Genomic DNA, 27,851 nt, shown 5'->3' on the forward strand with positions numbered 1-27,851 from the left:
TTCTCTCTATGTCTGTTAGGTCCATTTGGCATGTAGTGTTATTCAAATCCATTGTTTCCTTATTGATTCTGTCTGGATGATATCTCTTTTGTTGAGAATGGAGTCCCCAACTAATATTTTATTGCTGTCTATTTCTTTTGATTCTGTTAGTATTTGATTTATATATTTAGGTGCTCCAGTGGGTACATAACATATTTACAGTTGTTACCTCTTCTTGATGGATTGACCCCTTTATCATTATATAATGACCTTCTTTGTCTCTTCTGACTATTTTTAACTTAAAGTCTATTTTTTTTTCTGATGTAAATATAGCTACTCTGTCTTTTTTGGTTAATGTTTGCTTGAAATATCTTTTTCCATCCCTTCACTCTCAGTCTGTGTGTAGCCTTAAAGCTAAAGTGAGTCTCTTGTAGGCAGCAGATCATTGTATCTTTTTTTAAAAAAAAAAATCCATTCTGTCAGTCTCTGTCTTTTGATTGGAGAATTTAATTCATTTACATTTAAAGTAACTGCTGAGAGATAAGGGTTTACTATTTACATTTTGTTAATTGTTTTCTGACTCTTTCATAGATTCTTTGTTCCTTATTTCCTCTCTTCTTGTGTGGTTTGATGAGAAACATCTCTCTAGTTACCTGTCCTACCTGTAGTCTTGACCTTTCAATTTTGGGGGCAGAATTTTTTTTTCTCAATGTCTTACTAACTCTCCAAAGTCATCAAGCAGATGTTCTTTGTATTTTGTTCAGTTTTTGAGCTAGAGGATTGGTTTGAATTACTTTGCTTTAGTGAAAGCTGCTGAATTGAATCTTTAGGCCACAAAATATTTTATCAGATTTCATTTTTATTACCTTTAAAACTAAGAGAAATTAATTTTGAATCTTTTGTAAATGTCCTGTTTGAGCAAGCAATTTTGTATTGAGTTTTCTAATGTTCTCTTTTTACAATGAACATACGTTTTTTAGATCATTTTATAATTTAACAGATTTAAATATGAAGAAATGAAAGAATTACTTAAAATTTAACCATTTTCATTCATTCTTTCATTTAGTATGTTGCTTATATTGTGGCACTGAAATTAGTAAGCACCTCTGTTACAATAAGAGAAAACAGAAATATTCCAGAAATACTGAAAATTCAGATAATTGGCCTTGGCACCCAAGTATCTCAGCGACCAGGAGCACAAGCACTTAAGTAAGTTTTAAAAACTTGTTATTTTAATTTTTATTTCTAAGTTTGACTTCAGGCCAAAAAAATACAGTGTTACTTAGCATAAAAAAACCTGATTAATAGTAGTTTGTCTCTAATTTCTTTTCCTTTTGTGCGTGAAGATAGTCATTTTATATTAGAGTTTGTTTTTTACAGAACTATATGAGGAGCTCATCATTTGTTCTCCCCTTCCTTTATTCCTTCACAAATATTTCTTGTGTACTGTTTAATTCATAGATTTGTTACTATGAAGGCTATGCATAGAAACAATAACTTTCTGTTTTCAAGGTGTTTATGCTGTAGTTGATAAGAGAGGAAACAAAAAGTTAATTTAAAATCTGTATAATATTTGAGAGCTCATAAGTAAGAAAGTACTGTAATGTGAAATACCTTAGGGTTAATGCTACACAAGCTCAGTTGTAGAAGGGAATAACTTGGGCTTGGAGATTTGGGGCTTAGGCTAACTGAATGGAAGGGACCAACAGATGCAGGGATGAGGGAGGAGAGTGTGCAGGGTGGCGTTAAATAGGGAGATGACTTCCATGAGTTAAGTATAGCATGTATTCGTGCGGCAGTTCTGCAGTGTTCTGAAGTTGGCCAAAGTGGATTTTCATGAGGATAAGGAGAATAAAAAAATAAACCAAATCAGAGAAAAAAAGCCCCAGATTGTGTGGGTAATTAAATGCCAGGCTACAGAGTTTGGACTTCAACTCTGGGTGATGGGCATGATCCTGGCTCTCAAAGGAGTTTTTTAAAAGGGAAATTTGTATTTTAACCTATTATATTACAAGGATCTTATTTGTAATACTTCTTTTTTCCGTATTGGATTGTAGGGTGGAAGCAAAATTAGAACATTGGTATATAACAGGTCTGAGACAGCAAGATATTGTACCATCACTTGTGGCTTCAATTGGTGATACTGCATCATCCTTGCTTAAAATTGAATTTGAAACCAATCCAGAGAATAGTACTGCTGACCAGACTCTGGTTGTTCAGTCTCAGCCTGTGGAGGTCATCTACGATGCTGTGAGTACAAGGAGAAAGTGAATCCTTATTAAACACATCTTATGCTTCTGACATATGGTTTTCTTCTTTTTTCCTTTTCATATTTAACCTTAACTTACTTAGCAGCTCAGTTTACTGACACTTTTTTCTTTATTAAAGAGCAGTACATGTTTACCAGTTAATTTTGATTTTTCATATGCTACAGATTTTTTTCTACTGTATGCTTATGTTAAATTTTTTTAAAATGTAATATACCCTTAAAGAAGTCTGTGTTTATTATACCGGCTAACTACTCACAAATAATTACACACCAGTTTCCTACTCCAGTTTCTTTTTGCTTATTTTCCCTTTCTCTTCAATGTTTGGAACCAGTTTAAAGAGCTTTAGCAGCAAATGAAAGAATTTTAGATACTGTTCACGTGAGAAAAAAGCGTTGCCATTTCTTTGCTGTTGAAAATGCTGGCTCCAGTTATGTATCTGTAGCTCCATCTTTATTCAGACTCTCTTAACTCATCTTGAGCTAGCCAGCAGCAAGGGTGTGGTTCATCACTCGTTCCATCACTTGTAGGTTGGCCCCACTCTGCCATTGAGATCCCTGACTTTTTTTTACTGTACAGTTTAGAAGTAAATTCACAGTGTGGGTGGGAGGCAGAACTTACGGTATTCTGTGATTTTTTTTAAAAAATTTAAAAAAATTTAAATTGTGGTAACATACATAGAACATAATTTCCCATCTTAGCTATTTTTTAAGTGTATAGTTCAGTAGGGTTAAGTACATTCACACCATTGTACATCCAATGCCCAGAACTCATTCTTTCTTGCAAAATGTCTGAATTTAAGTTCAAGGTTTGGGTGTAGGTAAGGACTGAACAGCTTTCTTATTTCCTCTCTAAACGTCAAAGTGCAGGAGAATCCAGTTGCAGTATAGAGAGGTGGAGTTTCACCTTCTAATCTGGAGGCCAAGTCTAGAAGTAATGCCCCATTGCTACATCAACATGATATCGTAGAACATACTTAAGGTCACCTTAACGATATGCACACATTTGTTGCCTTTCCAATAAGGTGAAGTGGGCTATACCTTTTTTCAGGTTCCCTTTCACTCCAGAGGGAGATGTAGTAGGGTGGATTGTCTTTGGAGGTACCACGTCAGTTCAGAGCCAGAGTTGATTAGAATTAAACTGAAACTTTAAATTTTGTAATATAGAAAGTACTCTGTATAACTTGTTTATATTTTAAATGATTTTACAGAAAACCATCAATGCAGTGGTTGAATTCTTTCAGTCAAATAGGGGATTAGATCTTGAGCAAATAACATCAGCTACATTGATGAAGCTGGAAGAAATTAAAGAGAGAACAGCTACAGGTAAAGAATTGACGGCATAAATGTCATCTAAACTCTCAAAATTTTTTGCTGTTCTAATGTAAATACTATGTTTAAAATAGTGTAGGTAGTTTTGTCAAATATACCTGCCAGACTGGGTGAGAAAGAGAATAATATGGGGCACAGATGATTCTGTCTGCTGTTACCTTCAGGAACCTGTGCTGCAGAGTGAACTTGAGCTGGAAAACATCCCTGTCTCAGTTCTTAAGCGACTGTTCACTGTACTGTGTGTGAATCAAGTTTTAAAGATACATGCTTTTGTGCATTATGGCCTCTAATCTTAAGCCACCTACTGTATCTGGTTACTTAACTAAAGAAATAATGAATTTTTCTATCTCTGGCTAAAATACTAGCTGTGTTGGTTTTATTATATTATGCGATATGATTGTTTCTCATTGACTATAATGCAATTTCACCTTACATGCTGAATGGAGAATCTAATCTGTGAAAAGAACTTCTCCAACATACTTTTCAAGTGATATTCTTTTTTTTTTTTTTTTTTTTTAAAGAATTTCACTTTTATTTATTTATTTATTTATTTTTGGCTGTGTTGGGTCTTCGTTTCTGTGCGAGGGCTTTCTCTAGTTGCGGCAAGCGGGGGCCACTCTTCATCGCCCTGCGTGGGCCTCTCACTATCGCAGCCTCTCTTGTTGTGGAGCACAGGCTCCAGACGCGCAGGCTCAGTAGTTGTGGCACACGGGCTTAGTTGCTCCGTGGCATGTGGGATCTTCCCAGACCAGGTCTCAAACCCGTGTCCCTTGCATTGGCAGGCAGATTCTCAACCACTGCGCCACCAGGGAAGCCCTCAAGTGATATTCTTATTCTCGTTGTTAATAATATGATTACATATTTCAATTTGACTGCATAATCTTTCATCATTTCTTTTTCTTCTTTTAGGACTTACACATATTATTGAAACCCGAAAAGTTCTTGATTTAAGGATAAATCTGAAGCCCTCGTATCTAATAGTTCCACAGACAGGTTTCCACTATGAAAAGTCAGATCTTCTCATCTTAGATTTTGGTACATTTCAGGTAGGTGTATATGCATTTCTGTCTGCCCATTTTTGCTCAGTTTAGTAGCTAGCTGTCTGACAGTATGCTGTTTTTCCCTCAGAGTTCACTTAAACTAAACCTAGACTTATTTCTTATTAGCATTTTGTCAAGCCTAGCTTAGATTGTGTAGTTTGTATGTATTTTACAGCTAATTAAAAAAAAAAAACCTAACATTTTCTGAAATGGTGGATGATTTGACATTGAGGACTGGGTTACTGCTTTCTTTTCCTAATTAGAGAGAAGCACTCCTAGTTTTCAAGCACTCCTAGGTTTCCAGAATCTAATTACATAGTTTTCTTTGTTAATTTATATGTCTTGAGAATAGAAAATTATACAGGTATGAATATATGTTTGTTAAATCACTGACCAACTAAGTAGAGTACGAGAACTCTAAGGGTTTGGGTGTTGAACCTCCTAGAAATCCAATCTTCTGAGAAAAAGTGAAGATTTCAAGAAATGTAGTCCTGAATTGATCCTTGTTTCCTTTAGGAAGAGGGAAAAGCAAGTTGAGATTGGAGCTGAATTCTAATGGCCTAATAATTCTAGTTATATAGTGGGGAGAGGAAGGAGTTAAATCTTCTGTTTCATGGTGAAGAGTTTAGGATAGCTGGTAGGGAAGCTTGAGCCACAAGTGGTGACAACTCCTGAGAGCCAGGAAGAGTCGCATGTCTAGACGGGTTATTTGAGATAGACAGCTGTGTAACTCATCTTGTCATTAATTTAAATGTGCTGAGCACCTGTTACCCAAACGTAATAGAGATTTATGCTGAAATGGTATATTCCTAATAAAATATTTGCTAATAATTATTAGAAAATTAGGCAAAATATGAATTCATTAAGGGCAATGTTTTAATTTTATTTGGCTTTAAGAAAACACAACTAAAGTATGTTGATATAAAGATTTTTCTGTTAAAAAAATTGAAGGTTTTTCTCCATTTCAGCTTAACAGTAAAGATCAAGGTTTGCAGAAGACTAGTAATTCATCTCTGGAAGAAATAATGGATAAGGCATATGACAAGTTTGATGTGGAAATAAAAAGTGTGCAACTACTCTTTGCAAGAGCAGGTAAACTGTTGCTCAGTTTTCAGGATCTTGAAATTATGTTGAGTAGCGTTGGTAAACAGATATGCATGTTTACATGTATATCAACCCTGATAACATTTTGAACACATATACTGTTGGTCACTTACGAGAACCAAATAGGAGCCCATCAGTGAAAATCTTTGTCACAATTACAAACAGAGATGTGGCTGTTCATCTTAGGGTACTTAGTACCATTTGAATCTAAGTCCAGTCGTTGCCTGTTTTTTTTTAAAGTGACATAAAACTGCCCAGAATACAGAATAGAAGTTGCAGTTGACTCATGTTCCTCTGTCCCAGTGTGTTTGGGATGTCTCAATGTTGTTTCCCCTTGCTGCCTTTATTTTTAAATATTTTACTATTAGCCTAGTCTTTATTTGAGTAGTAGTATGTTTTTTACTTTTAGATACCTGAGAAGTATGGATATAGTCTTTAAACCCTAAAAATAGTGAATTTAATTATTTTCCAAAAGCTTTGGTGGTTTCTACTGCTTAAATGAAGATTGTTGGTTGTCTGTATTTCTTTAGTTTCTAGAAGCAATAATAAGTATTTGCAAAATATCCTTGAGTATATCACTCTGTGGTAGGTCACTGGAGGAAAGGACATAGTTTCTGTGTGCAGAGTGTATACTATAGTGGGAGTGATGAGATTTATTAAAATGTAAATATATAATGCTCTACTTAGTTTTATAGATTGAGCCTATTAATTCCTTGAAGAGAAGTACCTATACAGACCATTAAAGCTGCCTTTTCTTTTGTATGTACTTAATAATAATTGTTTGAATTATAAGCAATAAAAGATGTTCATTCACTGCCATCAGTTAAGATCTGTGTAGGGTTCTTTCAGTCACTGGAAGTCTGTCTTTGGAACCTTCTTATTTGGAAGAAAAGTGACTGTTACACTTTTTTGTCATAAAATCTTGCTTGATAAAACTCATTTTTGCCTTAGAATTATTGCACTTAGGACCCCCAGAAACCTCTTTTTTTCTTCTGTCTTTTTTTTCCTTTTTTTTCCTTTTTTCACTGCAATCTCCCAACCTTGATCTCTAATTCTGGAATCAAGGCAGTAAATTCTTAGGTTTTTTTCCCTGTTTGCTTTAAAATGTAAGATGTTATTAGAAAACATTCTTCAAATAAATGTTCAGAATTATTTTTATATCATAGTCTTTGACTTTTGTCAATCTGTGTAAAAAAATATAGGTCATTTAGCTTGTATGTTGAAAGAAGTAAAAGTATCATTGAATATATTTGTTAATTATTTTCTAATAGGTTACTTTTCCATAGAACATCTGATAATCTAAAACTAATTAATACATAAAAACTAGTCATTTAATTTAAAAAATTTTTTTAAGATGAAAACTGGAAAAAGTGTCGATTTCAGCATCCATCAACTATGCATATATTGCAACCCATGGATATTCATGTTGAGTTGGCCAAGGCAATGGTGGAAAAAGACATTAGAATGGCTAGGTAATGTATGAGTTTCCTTTGTATTATAAAATCAACAAGGTGAAATATATCTGCATCAGTTACTGAATTTTAAGAAAGAAAAGCTAGATTTCTGAAGGACAGAAAAAAATAATGATTATCTTACAGCAGAAATACATTTTTAAGGAAACGTTTATTTGAATTATATATCACCTCTCTTATTTCAGAAGTATTTGGGCTTTTACATTTTGTGAAAGTTGGTTATCCCTGTTTTTGAATGGATCGAATTCAAGGTTCAATATTGAAATATAAAATCTTCAAAAGTTATAGGCTCTTTTGATTATGAAACCATATAAAATCTTGAGGATAAGGGAATGGAAAGTAGAAACTGAATTTTGAATTTAAGTCGATAATTATGAAATTATCTGCTGCCTTCTTAAAAACAGCCTTGTTGAAGTATTATTGACATTTAATGAGCTACGTTTGTTTAAAGTATGCATTTTGATAAGTTTTGACATAAGTATCTATGAAACCATCACCACAGTCAAGATAATGAACACATCCATCATCTTCAAAAGTCCTTGTGTCCCATTGTATTCTCTCCCTCACATCCCTACCTGCTAACTTCTCTCCCCTCAGTCCCCAGGCAACATTGATCTTCTTTCTGACACTAAAGGTTTGTTAGAGTTTTCTAGAATTTTATATAAATTAAATCATAGAATTGTAATTCTTTTTTTTTTTACTTCTTTCATTCAGTATAATTGATTTGAGATTCATTCACGTGTATGTATCTTTAGTTCATTGATACTCTTTATCAGTTGGAGGTTAAACCAACCGTGCATTACTAGATAAACCTCTTTTAGTAGTAATGTATTATTCTTTTAAAATGTTGGATTTGGCTTGCTAAAATTTTGTTATGAAGTTTTAAAACCTTACATTTCTGTTTATGAGGGATATTGATCTGTGCTTTTATTTTCTTGTTTTGGCATCAATGTATCAGGCTTCATAGAGGGAAGTTGTATAGAATTGGTATTTTTTCCTCCTTACATGTTTGGTAGAATTTGCCCATGAAGCCACCTGGGCCTGGAATTTTCTTTTTTGGGGGAGGGTTTTTAACTACAAATTAAGTTTCTTTAACTTAAATTCAATTTCTTTAATAGATATAGGGCTGTTCAGAGTATCTGTTTTTTTGAGTGATCTTTGGTAATTTGCATTGCAATGAAAAAGTTTGTCTTTCATGTCTTAGTTGTTGAGTTTATTGTTCTAAAATTGTTCATAATATTTCCATCTTTAATACCTGGAGAATTTGTAGTGTTGCTATTTCTCTCACTCTTGATGTTAGTAACTTGTGCCTTTTCTCTTTTTTTTCTGATCAGTCTGGTTAGAGGTTTATCAATTTTGTTGATCTTCTGAAAGAATCAGCTTTTGGTTTCAAATGTTTTCTCTATTGTATTTGTTTTTTATTTTGTTGATTTCCACTCTCACATACAGTATTGCTTTTTTGTTTTGCTTACTTTGGGTTTCATTTGTTTTACTCTCCTAGTTTCTTAAGATGGAAGCTGAGACCATTCAATTGAGACCTTTCTTCTTTTCTAATACAGGCATTTAGTGCTTTAAATTTCCCTTGAAATGCTGCTTAACTGTACCCTACACATTTTGAAACTCTTCAGTCAGTAGACTGGGTATTTGTACGACTTTAGTCATTTGTTTCCCATCTTTCAACTTTCCTTTGTTGACTGATGTCCAGTGTCTTTGAAACAGTTGTTTCACATATTTTGTCCATTTTTTAAGTTATTTTAGTTGGGAGGGTTTATCTAGTCCCTCTATTTGGGATGATATTAGTTTTATGCAATGTTTCAGAAATAATTAATAAAGAAGCATCTCACATTTTTACAGTGCTTTTCAATTTACAGAGTACTTTCACAGAAAGTTCAATCCTTTGAGGTAGGAACAGCTAACTGGCCTCTTTCGAACATTAGTGGTTGCATTATACAGAAAAATCATTCTTCATTTAGTAGTTAGGCATCTGTCAACTTGAGCTGTTCACAACTTAGTTAGGAAGTCAAAGATAAACAACCTGAAAGAGCTTTATGAGCAGCAGATAGCTGCCACAAAGTTATTAGGACAAGCAAACCCAGGCAGTTAGGTGTAATAGGGAAGCAGAAGAGAAGCACGTGCTGAAAAGTAAGCACCTGATGAAAGCACAACAGTGATTCAGCAGTGAGTAAAACAGATACCCTTCTCATGGAGCTTATATTTTAACCAGAGGAGACATAAAGTAAACAAGTATACGTATGCTATGTCAGGTGCTGACAAATGCTATGAAAGGAAATAATGGGAGGTGAGGGGATAGAGAATGATGGGGTAGATACTCTTTGATGTTTAGAATGAGAAATCTTTGATACCAGGAAATGTTATGTATAGTGTTTTAGGTTTTAAAACATAGATAATTTGTATTTGAAAATATCTTCCTAAAAATTAGTTAACTTAAGGTTTGGCTGCTTAAGAAGGATACAAAACTTGGCTTACATGGAGCTTCCCATTCCCTGACAACGTTGAGGCATTAATGTAATTAGATTAAAACATATCTAAAGTAACTTTGACCCCAGAATGTAGTCTCTTCTCCATTCCCTTCCCCACCTCCATAATATAGAGAAGCTGGACCTTGAAACCTTATAGTTGAATTAATTATGTTTTTAGATTTAAAGTATCTGGAGGGCTTCCTCTGATGCATGTGAGAATTTCTGATCAGAAGATGAAAGACATGCTCCGTTTGATTAACAGTATACCCTTGCCACAGAAATCATCTGCACAGTCTCCAGAGAGACAGGTAAATGGAGATAATAAAAATGCTAAATATCTTTATATTTGTATATATGGTGAGTTTTTTTCGTCTTTTTGTGAGCTGTTTTGTTTTTCAATATTGTTTAGGGCCAGTTTCATTTATTTGATACATTTTTGAGGTTTAATGTGGTTGATTCTGTACAGAACTGCATATGGCATTGAATAAATAAAGACTGTAGCCTATTTTCGTTTTGGAGTGGTGGTAGAAAGTCTGTTATAGGGAATAACGGAAAGAAAGATACATAAATGAAAGGAAAAATGTTTTTCAAATTTAGGAAATGTGTTTTAAATAAAGCTAAATATAGAAATCTTCTTTAAAATGTTGCAAAATATAATGATCATTATAAAATTTTCTTATATGTTAGACTTAAAAGTTCTAGGTCACTTTACTTGGAATTGATCTTTACAACATAAATGTCGGACTTCCATTTACTTTGAAATGAAATTTCAGAGAGCCAACTAATGTTGATACCATTTTCCAGGAACCTGTCAAAAAGATGTATAATTAATATTGTAATAGACAGCAACTGAATGCCACACAATGATAGGTAGACTTACCTACTAGAGTTGAACATGGTTCTGCCCTTGTAAATGCAGGTGGTGGTCTTAATAATAAGTAAACTCCAGCCAGCCATTAGTTAGGTGATTGCATAATGTTCTTTGTTGGAAGATTTGTGTGCTGTGTATGTGTCTTTCCATCTCTCTCTATCCTCTATTACTTTTTCAGTATTTCTCTCATTTATGTACATTTAATCCTGCTAAATTAGTATGTTTAGAAAACTTTTTGTGTTATTTTCTAGGTATCCTCAATTCCTATTACACCAGCTAGGACAAAAGGCCTACTTGGTACGCCACTGTTGCTAGATGGAGTGGAATCAGGTGAGGAAGGTAAAATGTTCTTTATTAAACCAAACCTAGAGATAAACTTTTCAGAAAATAAAGGAATTGTGAAAGTGTTATAGTAATTTACTGGCTTTATTTCCAGTTGTGCTACTAACCAACAGTGAGACATCGAGTCATTTATTTTTATTTAAGACCAATTTTCTTTGTTTGAATAAAAGTATTTTTGTGATTGACAGTGTTTAAGATTCTAAATAAGCTGCTTTTTTTTGCCCTGATCTCTACTTGATTCTCTTCTCTATCTCTGGTATAACTGATCTTTTTTGATTTTGAACTAGAATGTAAACTTTATGAGGACAAGGATAATGTCTGTCCTGGTCACCCTGGTGTCCTTAGCGGCTGGTACAGATGGATATGTGATAGATGATACCCAGTAAATATTTTATTGAAAATTGAATGAATAAACTAAAGTGAAAAACAATCAGAATTGTTGAAGAAGAAAATAGAAGGGCAGTTTGATTTTATATATGATTATCCCATGCCAGGTTGAGTCACTCTGTGGGACTTAGAAAGAAGCTATATTCTGATTCTGAATATGAAGGTTATGTCTAATAAATGAATTTTACTTTTGAGAGATTTCAGTTTGAGTGTTTTATGCAGTTTTCGATGGACATTCTCTCAAGTCAATTGTCTTCTTCCTTTAGAGTCTGATGATGAGTATTTTGATGCTGAGGATGGAGACACACAGACTGGTAAAAGTATGAAAGGGTCAGACATAAAAACGGTTGCTGAGGCCCCAAATGAGGAGCTCATTAATCTTCTACTGAAGTTTGAAGTTAAAGAGGTATGTATATTTGTTTTGTCCATAAACAAGTATATTCTTGTTACTGCTGTCCTTATAAACTGTCTCATGCTAGACCCAAATGTTAAGTATATTTAAAATGTGGTACTCTATCTTCCCTACTGCCACCCCCCCCCCCCACACACACATACTTCTAAGAAAATGAAATGTTATTTTGTAAAAACTGATATAAGTGTGATCTGTGGTATATATCTGATCTCTTCTGGACAAGCTCGAGACTCTTAATTAGGATTTTCTTTTCTGTAGAAAATTTCTGTGACATGTTTACTTTAATATTTTTCAACTTTTAAGCCAAATAATATAGTTTATTGTCATGTTTATAATTTAGAAAAATGTAAGCAACCTAAATTTGCAACATGGCTTTTACAGCCGTTACAAGTCCGGTAGTAATAAAATAAAACATTGACATGGAGAGATGGTCACCGCATATCTTTATTTGGGGGAAAAAAAAAGCGATTACAATTCCAAGGATATTATGATTCCATTTAGAAAATAAACACACACATACACACTTTTTTAAAATAAATGACTGTTCATCTCTATGTGGTGGGATTATAGTTTTTCATTTCTGCCTGTTTGCTTTTATATATATTAAAATTTTTTTTAATGAATATGCATTGCTTTGGAATAAAACACAAAAGGTATAAAAAGGAGGTATTTCTTATTGACTGCTTTATATCTAAGTATTATTGGTATTTTTTTAAAGAAAGATATGTTCTCCATGTTTAGACTTCTTTGACTTCTCTCTTTCTCTCATACTCTCATCTAACATAGCAGAAAACCCCTTGACTTTACCTTCAAAATGTATTCAAATGATTGCTCTTTCCTTCCACAGCTATTGCACTGTCCACATCACCATCATCTCTTGCTTGGACTATTGCAATAGCCCCCCGTCTCTCTGCTTCCATCATGTACTCTGTTCTCCACACGGTAGCTAGAGTGATACTATTTTTAATCTTATTTTTAAAAAATATTTACTTATTTTTTTGACTGCGTTGGGTCTTAGTTGTGGTATGCGGGATCTTTTGTTGTGGCACGCAGGCTTCTCTCTAGTTGTGGCGTGCAGGTTTTCTCTTTCTAGTTGAGGCATGTGGGCTTAGTTGCCCCATGCCATGTGGAATTTCAGTTCCCCGACCAGGGATCGAACTGTGTGCTTTGCATTGGAAGGCAGACTCTTCACCACTGGACCACCAGGGAAGTCCCTAGAGTGATTCTTTTAAAGGGAAAGTCAGATCATGCCATTGCTTTGCTCATAACCCTACACGGGCTTCCCATCTCACTCACAGTAAAGAGCTAAATTCTTCCCATTGCCTACAAAGCCTTACATGGTCTACAAGTCACACCATGTGACTTCTTTGGCTTCATCTGCTGTTCTCTTCTTCCTTGCTCATTTTGCTCCAGCCGTATTTCATTTATTCCTTCCATAAATGTTTATCAAGTGTCATCATGTACCAGGCATTGTTTTAGATACTAGAGCTACAGCAGTAAGCAGAGTTCTTCCTCATGGCGCTTACACTTGCCTTTTGTTCTTTCTTGTATATACCAAAGCATATTCTTTGTGCTTGCTGTTTCCTTTGCCTGGAAAACTCTTTTCTTGCATGACCTGCTTCTTTACTTCCTTTAGAAATGGCATCTTATTGGAAAGGCCTGACCACGCAACACAAAATAGCAACCTTTGCTTTTCCCCATCCTCCCTAGAATGTAAGCTTCTTGAAGACAAGGACTTTGTCTGTCCTGGTCATTTTGATGTTCTTAGTGGCTGGTACACCCTCATACATGGAAGATGATGCTCAATAAATATTTTATTGAGTATTGAATGAATGAACTAAAGTGATAAACAATCAAAATCATCTAAGAAAAAATAGTAGTGCTGTTTGAAATATTTTTCCCAATTTGACCTTTTTTTGCCATTCCGAAGTTTTAAATATTTCTGTGGTGAAATCTATCTAATTTTTTCTTTATATTCTAGTTTTAGTGTGTGTTTAGAAAATTATCCTCCATTACAAAAACATTTACCCATGATTTTTATTGTTTTATGATTTTAATGCTTTCATTTAAATCACTGATTTATTTGAAATTTATTTTTGTGTATCAATTCAGTACTGAATATCTTACTGTACTGTTTTATTGTTTCTGTTTTTCAGTTGACACTCCTGATTTTTCTTAGGTATATGATTATATCACTGCTAATAATATTAGTTTTTGCTTTTTTTTCAGCATTTATATTTTTCCAGTTACTGTGGCTGGCTTATAGGTGTTCCCAAAATGTGATAGTTCAAAACAACTATTTTATCTTGCTGACAGTTTTGTGGGTTAGGAATTCTGGAAGGGCCCAGCTTAGTAATTTTTGCATGTAGTCTTTCACATGCTTTCAGTCACATTTGACTAGAGTAGCAGTGACCTGAACTCTCAGAGGGCCTCATGGCTCACTCATGAGGCTGGCAGTTGATACTGGATGTTGGCTGAGACCTCGGCTGGGACTGTTGACCACAGTACCAACTCACGGCCTCCTGACCATGGCAGCTTCAGGGTAGTTGAACTTTTTACATGGCAACTAGCTTCCCCCAGAATGAGAAATCCCAGGTGGAAGTTTCATGGCCTTTTTTGACTTTGGAAATTCTTATAGTATCACTTCCTCTGTACTCTATTGATTGAAGCAGTCACAACCCTGCCCAAATTCTGCGGGGGTGGGGCAAAGACCTCCATCTCTTGATGGAGATCAAAGAACTTGCATGTTTTAAAAATGGCAACATATATGTTTTATTTTTCATTGGCTAAATATACTGGCTATCATTTCTACAATAAATTTGAATAGTAGTGTAATAGTAAATGTCGTTGTCCTACTTTTTGACATTAATGGAGATGATTCTTATATCACCAGACATGACTTTTAGTTTTGAGATAAAGGTTTTAAAAAATCATGTTCAGGAAGAATTCATACATGCCTATTTTTACTAAATTAAAAAAGTAAATCAATAAGGATATAAAATTTCATCATGATTTTTAGATAGATGTAGTTATATTCTCAATAATAGAATTTAGGATAGCTTCCAATCATGGTAAATAACTTGATGGTAATAGAAGAGTATGAGCAAAATTTCTACTATGGTCATGATTATATATATGAAGAAGGATTTTGTATTTTTAAGTATGATTCAAAGCACTTATCTGCCTTTCATTGGCTGTCCTGATTGTTTTAGGTGATTTTGGAATTTACCAAACAACAGAAGGAAGAGGATACAATTCTAGTGTTTAATGTTACTCAGTTAGGAACAGAGGCTACAATGAGAACATTTGATTTAACTGCGGTAACTTACTTAAAGAAAATCAGCTTGGATTACCATGAAATTCAAGGTAATAGCCATAAAATTAGAAATAATAGACAGTAACAGATTTAGTATCACTTTTGAGTATCTGAAACACATTCATTTGTATAGTAATCATTATGATAAATAAAAGCTAGCAGTGTTCTAAGCATTTTATAAATAATAACTCATTTAATCCTTGTAACAATGCTATAAGATAGGCAATGCTATTATCTCCAATTTACACAAGAGGAAACAAAGTCATAAATTGGTTACATAATTTACCCAAGGTCACACTACTAGTTAGTTAGTGGCTGAACCATGATTAAAACCCTAGAAATCTGGCCCTAGGGTCTGTATTCTTAACTACTATGATCTACTCAGAGAGTCCATATAAATCCCCTTTATATAGGGAGTATTATTCCCATTTTACAAACAAAGGAAGGTTAAATAAAGAGAGATTAAGTGACTTACTCAAGATCATGCATCTTACGAATAGCAAAACCTAGAATTTATCTCTGGTCTTATAATATTGAAGTTCTTGTTCTTTTGATTCAATAGTGTTCATATATCAGAAGCAGCATCAGGTTATAAAAATGAAAATGGAGAGACATAAAATTAATTCCTTCAGAAGCTTTTATGGTTTATGCATTTCAGTGTACATCTTATATACTCATTGGATGAGGAATGAAGGAATGGGTGAATCTACAGTAATTAAGGTTACCTAATATTTGCCTAGTATTTTAGTCAAATATAAAGACCTATTTTTTTCTTATTTTTTAAATAGGTCTAACTAAAATTAACCTCAGCTTAGAAGAAAAATGTTTTATGTGTTAGTAAGCTCCTGTAAGCACTGTGGAGAGAGGGAGTTTACATTACTGTCTTAAGGGGAAAAATACAAATAATAAATTTTCTAGGCTATTTTTTCCTTTAGAGAAGGTTATTTCAGTGGAAAATTCTGAGATATCTCAGAAACAGGAGTTATAAAACTGCAAATAATAAAAGATGGATAAAAGAGTGGATAAATCACTTCTCCCTCCATGGCTTCTGGAGGTAGTTCCTTGGGACATGTACATGAGGATATAGAGGATATCTGGTGGTACCTGTTGTTTTTAAATTTAAAGAAATTTAACAATTCCCCTCCCTTCAAAAAACTATTTCCTCTTCTGTGTAAGCCTTCTCTTAGTCTAAACAAAGGAAAATTATTTAAATTTCCTTAATATGAATAAAATTTTAGAGCTCAACAGAATACCACATATTTTTCTAGTTCAACCTCATTGTTATGTAGTTGAGAAAACTGAAGTTAAATAGCTTTTGGTAAAGGTAGAGATGAATTAGAATTCATATTTCCTGATTCTTAGCACCCGTAGTCTTCTACTGCCTTACGAATGCACATATGGTCTTAAAAATATCTAGAGAAGTTTTGATTACTTTTGAACGCAGATGTAAGATCAAAAAAAATAAATACAGTATGCATGTTTTTAAGTAAGTTGGATGTCAGAGGTAAGGTAAGGATTTGGATTGGCTTATTTCTTTACCAGTGATGACCTTAATATTTAATAGCCATGAAAATATGTGCAGATAGTCTTTTAAAGCTTAATTAATAAAATTTTTTAAGAAGAAAAAGACATGTTGAAAATTCCAAATGTAAAAAAGAGCAATTTATTTGAAACACTTTTTTTTTCTTTTTCTTTAATCTAGGGTCCAAAAAGAAGCCCCTTCACTTGATTAGCTCTTCTGACAAACCTGGATTAGATCTCTTAAAAGCAGAGTACATTAAGGTAAGGGTCATAGAATGTTTACATATTTATTGTATACTCTAAACTATCCTCTGGAAGGAAAAAGATGACAGTAGATTATTAAAGGCTCTTGTGTATCATAGGTTTGAATCATAGGGATATCTACTGTTTCTCTGTCCATTTGCACACCTCTTTCTCTTTCACTCAAGTAAGGACTAGGATTTTACAAAGTCACACGTCTTGTCCACAAAGATGGAAGCCTGGGATGAAGTAGGTCTTACTACTGTCTTCTGGGGCACATTCACCTACCTATATTCATTGTATGTGTAGGTGATATTTGGCTAAGTATCCTACATCAAAAGGGATAAAGTCAAATTGAATTTGGTTCAGAAGAGAATTGCCAGGATTCGGAAGGACTCAAAAATATGTTATATGAAGAATGTTGAAGAATGTTATATGAACTGATGGTATTCAGCTTCATTCAAGATTAGTTGATTTATTTAATTATTCAATAACTGTTGAACGTCTTTTGTGTCAGGTTGTGTTAGGATACAGAGATGAAAAACATTCTCTATTCTCAAGGAATTTATAGACCAGTAGGGAGATAGGTAAACAACAATTAAAATATAACGTGTTTTATGGATGCCAAGGGGGGAAAGTGGGGGGGGTGATGTGATGAATTGGGAGATTGCGATTGGCATGTATTCACTGATGTGTATAAAATGGATAACTAATAAGAATCTGCTGTATAAAAAAATAAATAAAATAAAATTCAAAAAATATATAATGTGTTTGATTCTTTAATAAGGAAGAACACAAAGCATTATGGGAGCAGGGAGGCAGGGATATTGATCTAGCCAGAAGGCTTCTCACAGGAGGTAAAACTTTGAATTTACTGTGTATGTTCCCAAGAGACATAACTTGAACCAATTGGTTATTATGATAGATAGATTTTAAAAAATATTGATTGATTGATTGATTATTTATTTATTTTAATTTTTTTGGCTGCACCGGGTCTTAGTTGTGGCACGCAGGATCTTCATTTCGGCGTGTGGGATCTTTAGTTGCGGCATGCATGTGGGATCTAGTTCCCTGACCAGGCATTGAACCCGGGCCCCCTGCATTGGGAGCACAGAGTCTTACCCACTGGACCACCAGGGAAGTCCCAGGAGACAGATTGTTGATTCAGTGTGAAGACCTCATTAAATCAAACTTCTCTAAAGTTTGGATTTCTAAGAAAATGAGGTTTCTTTCACTGGAGATATCCTAAAATAGACTTGCTGAAGACTTTCTAAAGGTATTTAAACATTAGGTGACAGACGGGCTAGACTACCTTTAAACCTTCTAACCCTCAGAGTTTATCATTCTGATCCCTAGCTGCAGTTTCCCAAAAGTGAATGATGCCATGCTCTCCTCTGTTTGAAGAGGAGGACAAGTTTTTACTCTTAATGATAAATAAATAGATTTGGATGCAACTTTAAAATAATGATAATAAAATTAAATATATAATGTATTTTAAAATAGTTATAACTGAATATAAATAAATTAAGTAAAGATTATAAGTAAATGATTCATTTACTTTGGTCTTAATTCCTTCTTTAGAACTTTTTTTTTCTTTCTTTTTTTTTTTTTAGGCTGATAAGAATGGACCCAGTTTTCAAACTAGTTTTGAAAAAACTGAACAAACACTTAAGGTAAGAAATTCTGTTAAAAGAATAGATCCTGTTTGAAAATAACCTACTCTGGAAGTCTTCAGTATCCTTTGAGGAACCATTAAAAGTTATAAATTAGCCTCATAAATGTCTACCGTGCTCTGTGTTTATGATTCAGGATAATAATACTGTTATTTAACTCATTTATCACATCCTAATTATTTCTAAAGGAGGGAATGCTGTAGATGAGGGAACTTTGATTTACAAAGAACCAACAGGATTCTGAACAAACCAAACTAGATACTGTCTTTTAACGCAGGGCTCAGAAAGTATGTGAAATACAAGGAGAGATGTTGAGTACTTCTGGAGCTATACTAAGGTACTCAAGTAGAGGAAGAAGAGGCAAAATGTAATTTTAGAATACAGTAAAAAGAAAATGAGAGAAATGAGTTTCAGATTATACTTTTGAGAGATGGGAAAATCTGTTGAATATTGAATCTTCCTTTTAATAATTTTTATATCCACTTAGTATCTTGCAGCAATGAAAAGAAGTCCTTTTGAATAAAAAGTGATTTTTAAAAAAATTCAATTCGCTATTAGAAAATCATATATTCTTTAAAGCAATTTGTGTTGCTATTTTAGGTTTCTGGAGTTACTGTTTTTAAAAATACAATATTTTCTCCTATAAGCTATATATTCTTTTTTTTTTAATGATAGGACCATAATTATGGTTTTAGAAGATTATTTAGTGACTGAGAACTCACTCTTAATTGCATTTTTTATATTTAAATCTATGAATGTCACATTTGAAATCTTTTTTTTTTTAACATCTTTATTGGAGTATAATTGCTTTACAGTGTTGTGTTAGTTTCTGCTATATAACAGAGGGAATCAGCTGTATGCATACATATATCCCCATATCCTCATACCTTATGGGGATTCCCTTGTATGTTATTTGTTGCTTTTCCCTTGCTGCTTTTAATATTTTTCTTTGTATTTAATTTTTGATAGTTTGATTAATATGTGTCTCAGCGTTTTTCTCTTTGGGTTTATCCTGTATGGTACTCAACGTGCTTCCTGGACTTGATTGGCTAATTCCTCTCCCATGTTAAGGAAGTTTAATGTTGTCCCAGAGGTCTCTGAGACTGTCCTCAGTTCTTTCATTCTTTTTTCTTTATTCTGCTCCCTGGCAGTTATTTCCACCATTTTATCTTCCAGCTCACTTATCCGTTCTTCTGCCTCAGTTATTCTGTTATTGATTCCTTCTAGAGTATTTTTAACTTCAGTAATTGTGTTGTTCATCATTGTTTGCTCTTTAGTTCTTCTAGATCCTTGTTAAATGTTTCTTGTATTTTCTCCATTCTGTTTCCGAGATTTTGGATCATCTTTACTATCATTACTCTGAATTCTTTCTCAGGTAAGTTGCCTATTTCGTCTTCATTTATTTGGTCTTGTAGGTTTTTACCTTGCTCCTTCGTCTGTAAGATATTTTTTTGTCGTTTCATTTTTTTTTTTGATGGGTGGTGCTGTATTCCTGTCTTACTGGTTGTTTGGCCTGAGACATCCAGCACTGGAGTTTGCAGGCAGTTGGGTAGAGCTGGGTCTCAGTGCTGAGATGAGGACCTCTGGGAGGCCTCACTCTGATTGATATTCCCTGGGGTCTGAGGTTCTCTGTTAGTCCAGCGGTTTGGACTCGGAGCTCCCACCACAGGAGCTCAGGCCTGACCTCCAGCCTGGGAACCAAGATCCCGCAAGCTTTTTCTTTTTCCTTTGTGCTTAGTCTAGATGCACTTGCTCATAGGGGGCTGCGTGCAGAGGCCTTGCGCCCAGCCCTTCACACCAGAGTTCCTAGTGCGAACCGGCTTCTGCTGACACTGTAGCTTCAACGGCCATGTGCAGAGCCTGAAATCATTTCTTAACATGGTGGTAATACATGGTGATTCTGGAGTTTCATGTTCTAACTTATATGTTTTATATAATCATAATAGTAGTCATTGAAGATTCCAAAAAGTGATATATATATTGAATATTGGAATGGCCATGACAGGCAGATTGTAGGCTCTGTGGTAATTAGGCTTGGGAAATGGAGTAATTAGGTTACCTTGATACTCAAATGAACCCCCAAAATGTGTAAGTATTATTTACTCTCCATATATTCCCTGTTTAAGGCTGTGAGTTGTGAGTCTTCCTCTCTTCTCTCTTCCTTTTAAGTGTACGGCAGTGATACAAGTCTAGTTAGGAGCCTTTTGCATGCATCATGCAGACTACTGGTATAATTGGCCTGGGAAACTAATTTTCTTTTTAAAATATTTCTAGGTGGCTTTTTCATCTTTAAACCTGTTGCTGCATACACAAGCTCTTCTCTCTTCTATTAATTACCTGACAACCATTATTCCATCAGATGGCCAAAACATGGGTGATACCAAGGAAGTACAAGTTTCTACTGAAAAGCAACAAAAAAATTCAGCTCTGCAGAAAAGTATGAAAAACACTGTTTTGTTTCTTGTTAGTAAGGGTTTTAGAATTGTAGAGCTAAATGGGGAATCTTAGAGACCATCTAGTTAGTCATTTACATGCCATTTTGCCTACCTTTGTTCTTTCCTTCAAACTGAGTCATACGTGGGTGCCTGATATGTAAGATAAATGTAATTAATACTGTTGTTTAAAAAAAAAAGTTTTTGTTCTTATTCTGGTGGTGATGGGGGATGCCTTTATATGGGTATTAGGGGAAGAAGACCTGTATTTATTCTGAGCTCTTCCTCCTCTCAGTGGCTCCTGAAAGGACACTATAGAGGGTTAATCTTCCCTAACATTTTACAGATAAGGAAATCAAGACCCAGAGACATGAGGGCCAGGGTGCAGGGATAGCATCGCATTGGATAAGAGCCCAGCTTTCAGATCAGAAAGAGCTCAGTTCACATCCTGACTCTGCTACTTAAACTATGGGACCATAGGCATATTATTTAATATTCAGTAACTTCCTTGAGTTTCAATGTCATTATCTTTATGTATTTTAAGTTTTTTCTTGCTTTTACATTATCAAAGTAGTACATCTCACTATTAAAAATGCAAACTATATAAAAGAATATATAAAGCAAAAAAAATATTTGAAATACTTAAGAATTTGAGAATTTTAAAATTATTTTAAGCAGAACCATGGTTCACTTAATATAGGGAAGAAACCTTAATAGAGTGTATATTACTAGAATCACTGTGATAGAATTGCTTTGTTTATATGCAGTGATTGTATCCTCTAAGGAGAGTGACATTATTCACTTCAGGCTGTTTGCCAAGTTGAATGCTTTCTGTGTTATTGTTTGTGATGAGAAGAACAATATTGCTGAAATCAAGATTCAAGGTAAAAGTTCTCATGATATTAAAAATTGTTTAAAAGATAAGCTTGTTTTTGTTTTTGTTTTTTGCAATGCTAAAGTGTATATAAAATGGAAGGCTCTGAGCTGTGAAAACTGGATTATTTTATTTTGTGACATAATTGGATTGCATGTTTTCTTAACTCTTTGAGAGTTGAACCACACATACTGGTGTCTTGGACCGTTTTGAGAGTTGTCTCAGAGGTGAAAGGAATACTAATGTCAATGTAGGCATGCTGTTGATGAGCTAAGCGTCAACCCAGAATTCAGTTTAAGGTCTGTGAATACGCTTTATCTTGGTACAAATGCAAAGCAACCTTATCATGAAGAACAAATCCTATGAGCCCATTATGTTCTTTTAGGCAAAATCTGTTAAAATGAATGTAGCTTTTTTCTCTGACTCTATCTTTACCAGCTCATTGTGATCTGGTAAAGGTAAATAATATGTTTAATACAATTCTTGAAGAACTTAAAACCCAGAAAACTAGGGTTTTTCTTTGTTCTTTCTAAACTGGCATTGCATCTACTAGTCTGAATTTGATTCATGAAACTCTTATAGTCATGTAAATGACTGGATATAAGGTGTAAAGAATTTACTGAAATCCTAAGATAATCTATTTGTGCTAGATGTAGTTTTTTCACAAGGTTGAAAATTCAGATAATTATTTTCTAATGAGTTTATAGGTTTCATTGTTCATAAAACTAAAAATATCTAATATTGCACTTATTTATCAATTGTGAGTTCAAACACTGCTAAATTTATAAAAATATCACCTACAGAATAAAGTTATTCAATGAAAGAAAAATGTTCAGATCTTATTATGGTATCTGTAGAAATTATAATAATATTTTTTTTCCAGGACTCGATTCTTCCCTTTCTCTTCAGTCAAGAAAACAGTCACTATTTGCCAGATTGGAAAATATTATTGTCACAGATGTTGATCCTAAGACAGTTCATAAAAAAGTAGGTGATAGTAAATCATTAATATTTTTTGATGATTGAATGTGAGATTTTATTTTAAAATATATTTTATTTTTTAAAATACTAATGAAATATATTTTGATAGAAAAATGTTTCTATAATGATTATAAACCCTTTTAAATTGGGATTTTATTTTGTCATTGTCATTGTCCATTGGATGGAGTGCATTCAAATCTCTGCTTTTCAGGCTGTGTCAATAATGGGAAATGAAGTCTTTCATTTTAACTTGGATTTGTATCCAGATGCTACTGAGGGGGATTCCTATACTGACATGTCCAAAGTGGATGGTGTGGTGTCACTGAACGTTGGCTGTATTCAGATTGTCTATCTCCATAAATTCCTCATGTCACTTCTGGTAAAATCACTATTTATATATAGATTTTTTGACTTAGAAATACTTAAAATAAGTCTGATAATTGTGATTGCAAATCTTAAAAATTTGAATGTTAGGTTGTGCATTGATTTGATTATTGATGGTATTTATGGACTAATGTAGAAGTCAAAACCTCTCTTTAACAGTTGAAATCTGAATCATATAATGATTTTTGTCTAGCATTGTCTAGAACTGGAATTATTTTTGCTGGAATATAATGAATCCAAATTCTCAAGTGCAAAAAGTATTAAAAATGTTTTTTTCTCTGTTCCTCAGCCATATAAGTCTAATTATAATTAGCCCTTGTCAGTCAGGTAGCTCATAAATATGGATGGATAATCAGTAATTTTTTCCTAACTAGAAAGATAGGACTAAATTGAAAGTTATTTATTGGAAAAAAATTAGCACATAAATAAAAAGAAGATGGTGTTAGAAATGATGTGCTTGTCCTCCTGTTTGAATTGCTCCTTTTATTTTGTGTCCACAGAACTTCCTGAACAATTTCCAGACAGCCAAAGAGGCTCTGAGTGCTGCCACTGCTCAGGCTGCAGAAAAGGCTGCCACAAGTGTGAAAGATTTTGCCCAGAGGAGCTTTCGTGTTTCTATCAATATTGATTTGAAAGCACCAGTTATAGTCATCCCACAGTCTTCCGTTTCCACCAATGCAGTAGTGGTAGATCTTGGGTTAATCAGAGTTCAGAATCAGTTCAGTCTGATATCTGGTGAAGACTACTCAGACCCTCCAGTAATTGATAGAATGGATGTGCAGCTAACAAAGCTTAAGCTTTCTAGGTATACTCTTTCAATAATTATGTATTGATATTTAAGTATGATTTAATATTGTCTATGAAATTTTATGACTATCGAAATTCATGCTCAACATACTTCTGTTGCACAGAGCTGTTTTTTTTGTGTTTTTTTTAAAGTAATTAATTGATTTGATTTTATTTTTGGCTGTGTTGGGTCTTCGTTTCGTGCGAGGGCTTTCTCTAGTTGCGGCAAGTGGGGGCCACTCTTCATCGCGATGCGCGGGCCTCTCACTGTCGCGGCCTCTCTTGTTGCGGAGCACAGGCTCCAGATGCACAGGCAGTAGTTGTGGCTCACGGGCCTAGTTGCTCCACGGCATGTGGGATCTTCCCAGACCAGGGCTCGAACCCGTGTCCCCTGCATTGGCAGGCAGATTCTCAACCACTGCGCCACCAGGGAAGCCCAGAACTGTTTTTTAAATCAACTTTTTATTTTGAAAAATCTCAAGCCTACAGACAAATCGCAAAAATAGTACCTATAATTTTTCAACTAGGTTCACCAATTATTTACATTTGCTTTAACTCTGTGTATATACATATTATCATTTAAAATATTTAAAAATTTAAAATTTTATTTTTACTCAGGTATGATTGACGTTAGTTTCAGGTATACAACATAATGATTTGATAGTTGTATGTATTGCTAAATGGTCACCATAGTAAGTCTAGTTAACATCCATCACCACACATATTTACAGAAAATTTTTTTCTTGTTATGAGAACTTTTAAGATATATGCTCTTAGCAACTTTAAATATACAGTACAGTGTTATTAACTATAGTCACCATCCTATATGTTACATCCCCAAGATTTATTTTATAATTGGAAATTAAAACATTTTTTGCTAAACCATTTGAGAATAGATATCTTAACCCTTTGCCCCAAAGTGCTTTAGCATGTGTCTCCTAAGAACAAGGACATTAATCCTCTTACATAATAACCACAATTATCAAATTCTGGAAATTTAACATTGATATAATCTATTATCTAATATGCATTCAATATTCAGATTTTACCAGTTATTCCAAGAATTTCCCCCTCAATCCAGGATAACATGTGGCATTTAATTGTATCCTACATTAGTGAGGGGGATTTCTGTACTGATAGACATTTATTCTGTGATAGTTCTTCAGCCTTTCTTTGTTTTTCATGATGATGACAGTTTTGAAGAATTCAGTCTAGTTTCATAGAATGACTGTCAATTTAGTTTTATCTGAGTGATTTCCCATGATTTAATTGAGCTTACACATTTTTGGCAGGAATGCTGTGTAAGTAATGATGTATCTCTAGGGCTCACACCAGAGGACATTTGAAAGTGTGTATGTTCATTTTAAAATCATTTTCTACCCCATCCAAGGAGATTTAATTATCTTGAATACAAAAGGAATGATTATAAGACAAGTCCAGAAAAGAATCCTGATTGAAGAGCTTTATAAACTTAGAAAGAGCTTACTTTTCATCTTGCCATTTTTTTTCTCTAATCTCTGTACCAGCACACATATCAGTCCTTGAACAACTGTATTGATGATTTCCCCCATAGCTTCAAAAATATCAGTTTCTTTTAAAAATTTACTCAGTTTGTCATCTATCTTCTGTTTAAAAGAAAAAAGTTTTCTTAAAGGCTAATTGTATATCATATACAGTTGACCCTTGAACAGCACGGGTTTGAACTTCATGGTTCTGCTTATGCGCAGATTTTTTTTTCTAGTGGTAAATAACACAGTATTATACAACCTGTGGTTGTTTAGAACTGTGGTTATGGAGGAACCGCATATACAGAGGAACCGAAATATGAAGGGCAAACTGTAAGTTACATGATTGCATGGAGGGGTCGTCACCCTAGTCCCCGGTGTTGTTCAAGGGACAGCTGTGTTTAAATCTGTCCATGCTAGTATATTGTAGGTTAAATTAATTATAGGCCAAGTTTAGAAAACACTAAAACAGCGCTGTTTCAAATCAATGTTTAGAGCAGCAACTTTGGACTTTGTGTTTTTTTTAATGATATGTTGCATTTACCCCTATGTTTATGCATATATATCAATTATATTTTTCATTAGGACAGTGATCCAGCCAGGCTTCTCCCATCCTGATATTCAGCTGTTGCATCCAATTAATTTGGAGTTTTCTGTAAATCGGAATCTAGCTGCATCTTGGTACCACAAGGTGCCTGTTGTGGAAATTAAAGGTCATCTTGAGTCAATGAATGTGAGTATATGAGTGAAAAAAACTTTTTCTTTTTTAAATTATTTTTTAAATTTATTTATTTTTGGCTGCATTGGGTCTTCATTGCTGCGCGTGGGCTTTCTCTAGTTGCGGCGCATGGGCTTCTCTTGCTGTGGAGCACGGGCTCTAGGCACGTGGACGTCAGTAGTTGTGGCTCACAGGCTCTAGAGCGCAGGCTCAGTAGTTGTGGCGCACGGGCTTAGTTGCTCTGCGGCATGTGGGATCTTCCCGGACCAGGGCTCGAACCCGTGTCCCCTGCATTGGCAGGCAGACTCTTAACCACTGTGCCACTAGGAAAGTCCCAGAAAAAGCTTTCTTATTGAAAGTTCAGACTCTGAAGACTTTCTCATTATAAATCTAAATGAAATGTGGAATTTTTACTGATTGTTGTAAGGAAAATTTCAGTGTGATATTGTCCAACAGGATCTTTATTAATTTTAGTAGAATTTAATCTTCAGTTAAATGTTACTTAGCTTTTAAATTTGTTATGTGTACACGTTAGCAGAAATCTGTTTGTAAATTATTTATTAGTGTATTATAATTATAGCTCATTCTGTATATTATATACACCCCTTTTATTTTAGGGATATCTGAGTACCCCTCAGATAATTATAGCATTGAGTGAAATGCCTATTTTTCATATTGAAGGTGGCCTTTTATTACATTGAAATTGTTATTGTTTAAAAAGTGGAATTTATGTGTGTTCTGAAAGTCACTTATTAAAAAAAGTGATCTGATTTCTTTAATAATTATTAACTTCCACTAAGGATCATATTGGTTAAGTAGATGAAACTAATATTGACTTGTAAATCACATTGTTTTTCTCCACTGTCTTGTATTTGAAAATGAAATTTTTAACATGAAATAAGTAGTGAAATACTTGAGTGTACAGTGATTATATAATTTTTTAGTCAATGTTAAGAGTATCCTGTCCTTAGTGTTTTGTTACTAAGGATTTGTTTTCCATATTAAAATTGTTTCATTTTAAAATGAAATATCTTTATCTTTTCTTGGAACATCATATTTCACAGGTTAATCTAAATCAAGAAGATCTTAATCTTTTATTTAGAATACTAGCAGAAAATCTCGGTGAGGCTACTGAAGATTTGAATAAAGTGAAACCAAGAGTGCAAGAGACAGGTAAGAGGTTGACAGTAGGTGGTGTAATAAATGTTTTTTACAATTTTGTAGGGGAGACAAACAATACAAATGAAGTAAACAAACATACATTTACAAATTGTGATTTGTATTACCAAGAAAACAAATAAGATGCTATTGAATAAAACCATAGTTTGCTTTTAAGTTGAGTAAAGTCAGTTTCTAAGTTGCATGAGTTAGGAGGAGGCCATAAAGAAGGATTTCAGATAAATGGTGAAGTCCTGGAAAAATTTTTGAACTTGCATGTATAGAGAAAAAAACATTTTAAGTTGGTACTAGGCTCTGTAGCATACTTGATCTGACTTTTTTTGGCTGTACTGTGTGGCATGCAGGATCTTAGTTCCTTGACCAGGGATCGAACCCATGCCCCCTGCAGTGGAAGTGCGGACTCCTAACCACTGGACCACCAGGGAAGTCCCTTGATCTGATTTTTAGCTGTACAAAGTGAAGTGGTTGATAAATTACCACTGAACAAAGATACTGAAAAAATTGTATAGCAATAAAAATGCAAATAGTATTTAAATTATTAGATACAGTGGCCCTTA

The 27,851-nt window shown here is 34.1% G+C and overlaps 1 protein-coding gene across 4 annotated transcripts in view; it reads left to right on the top strand.

Moving 5' to 3' along the window:
• The window catches only part of VPS13C (vacuolar protein sorting 13 homolog C), a 197,130-nt gene that overhangs the window by 71,214 nt on the left and 98,065 nt on the right, over positions 1-27,851 (top strand). For 2 of the 4 annotated variants that reach the window (XM_057542575.1, XM_057542577.1), the window contains exons 17-35: positions 1,046-1,188; positions 2,037-2,229; positions 3,457-3,571; positions 4,487-4,623; positions 5,586-5,709; positions 7,076-7,193; positions 9,852-9,981; positions 10,796-10,883; positions 11,540-11,679; positions 14,898-15,051; positions 16,704-16,783; positions 18,376-18,435; positions 20,710-20,872; positions 21,635-21,751; positions 22,625-22,728; positions 22,934-23,101; positions 23,607-23,911; positions 25,983-26,130; positions 27,180-27,288. In XM_057542575.1, coding sequence (XP_057398558.1) covers positions 1,046-1,188; positions 2,037-2,229; positions 3,457-3,571; positions 4,487-4,623; positions 5,586-5,709; positions 7,076-7,193; positions 9,852-9,981; positions 10,796-10,883; positions 11,540-11,679; positions 14,898-15,051; positions 16,704-16,783; positions 18,376-18,435; positions 20,710-20,872; positions 21,635-21,751; positions 22,625-22,728; positions 22,934-23,101; positions 23,607-23,911; positions 25,983-26,130; positions 27,180-27,288 — 2,596 coding nt within the window. The remainder of the gene's footprint in view (positions 1-1,045; positions 1,189-2,036; positions 2,230-3,456; positions 3,572-4,486; positions 4,624-5,585; positions 5,710-7,075; positions 7,194-9,851; positions 9,982-10,795; positions 10,884-11,539; positions 11,680-14,897; positions 15,052-16,703; positions 16,784-18,375; positions 18,436-20,709; positions 20,873-21,634; positions 21,752-22,624; positions 22,729-22,933; positions 23,102-23,606; positions 23,912-25,982; positions 26,131-27,179; positions 27,289-27,851) is intronic. The other 2 variants (XM_057542576.1, XM_057542578.1) reach the window with 1 other exon arrangement.

The sequence above is a fragment of the Balaenoptera acutorostrata genome, chromosome 3, assembly GCF_949987535.1.
Source record: "Balaenoptera acutorostrata chromosome 3, mBalAcu1.1, whole genome shotgun sequence".
Classification (NCBI taxonomy): Eukaryota; Metazoa; Chordata; class Mammalia; order Artiodactyla; family Balaenopteridae; genus Balaenoptera; species Balaenoptera acutorostrata.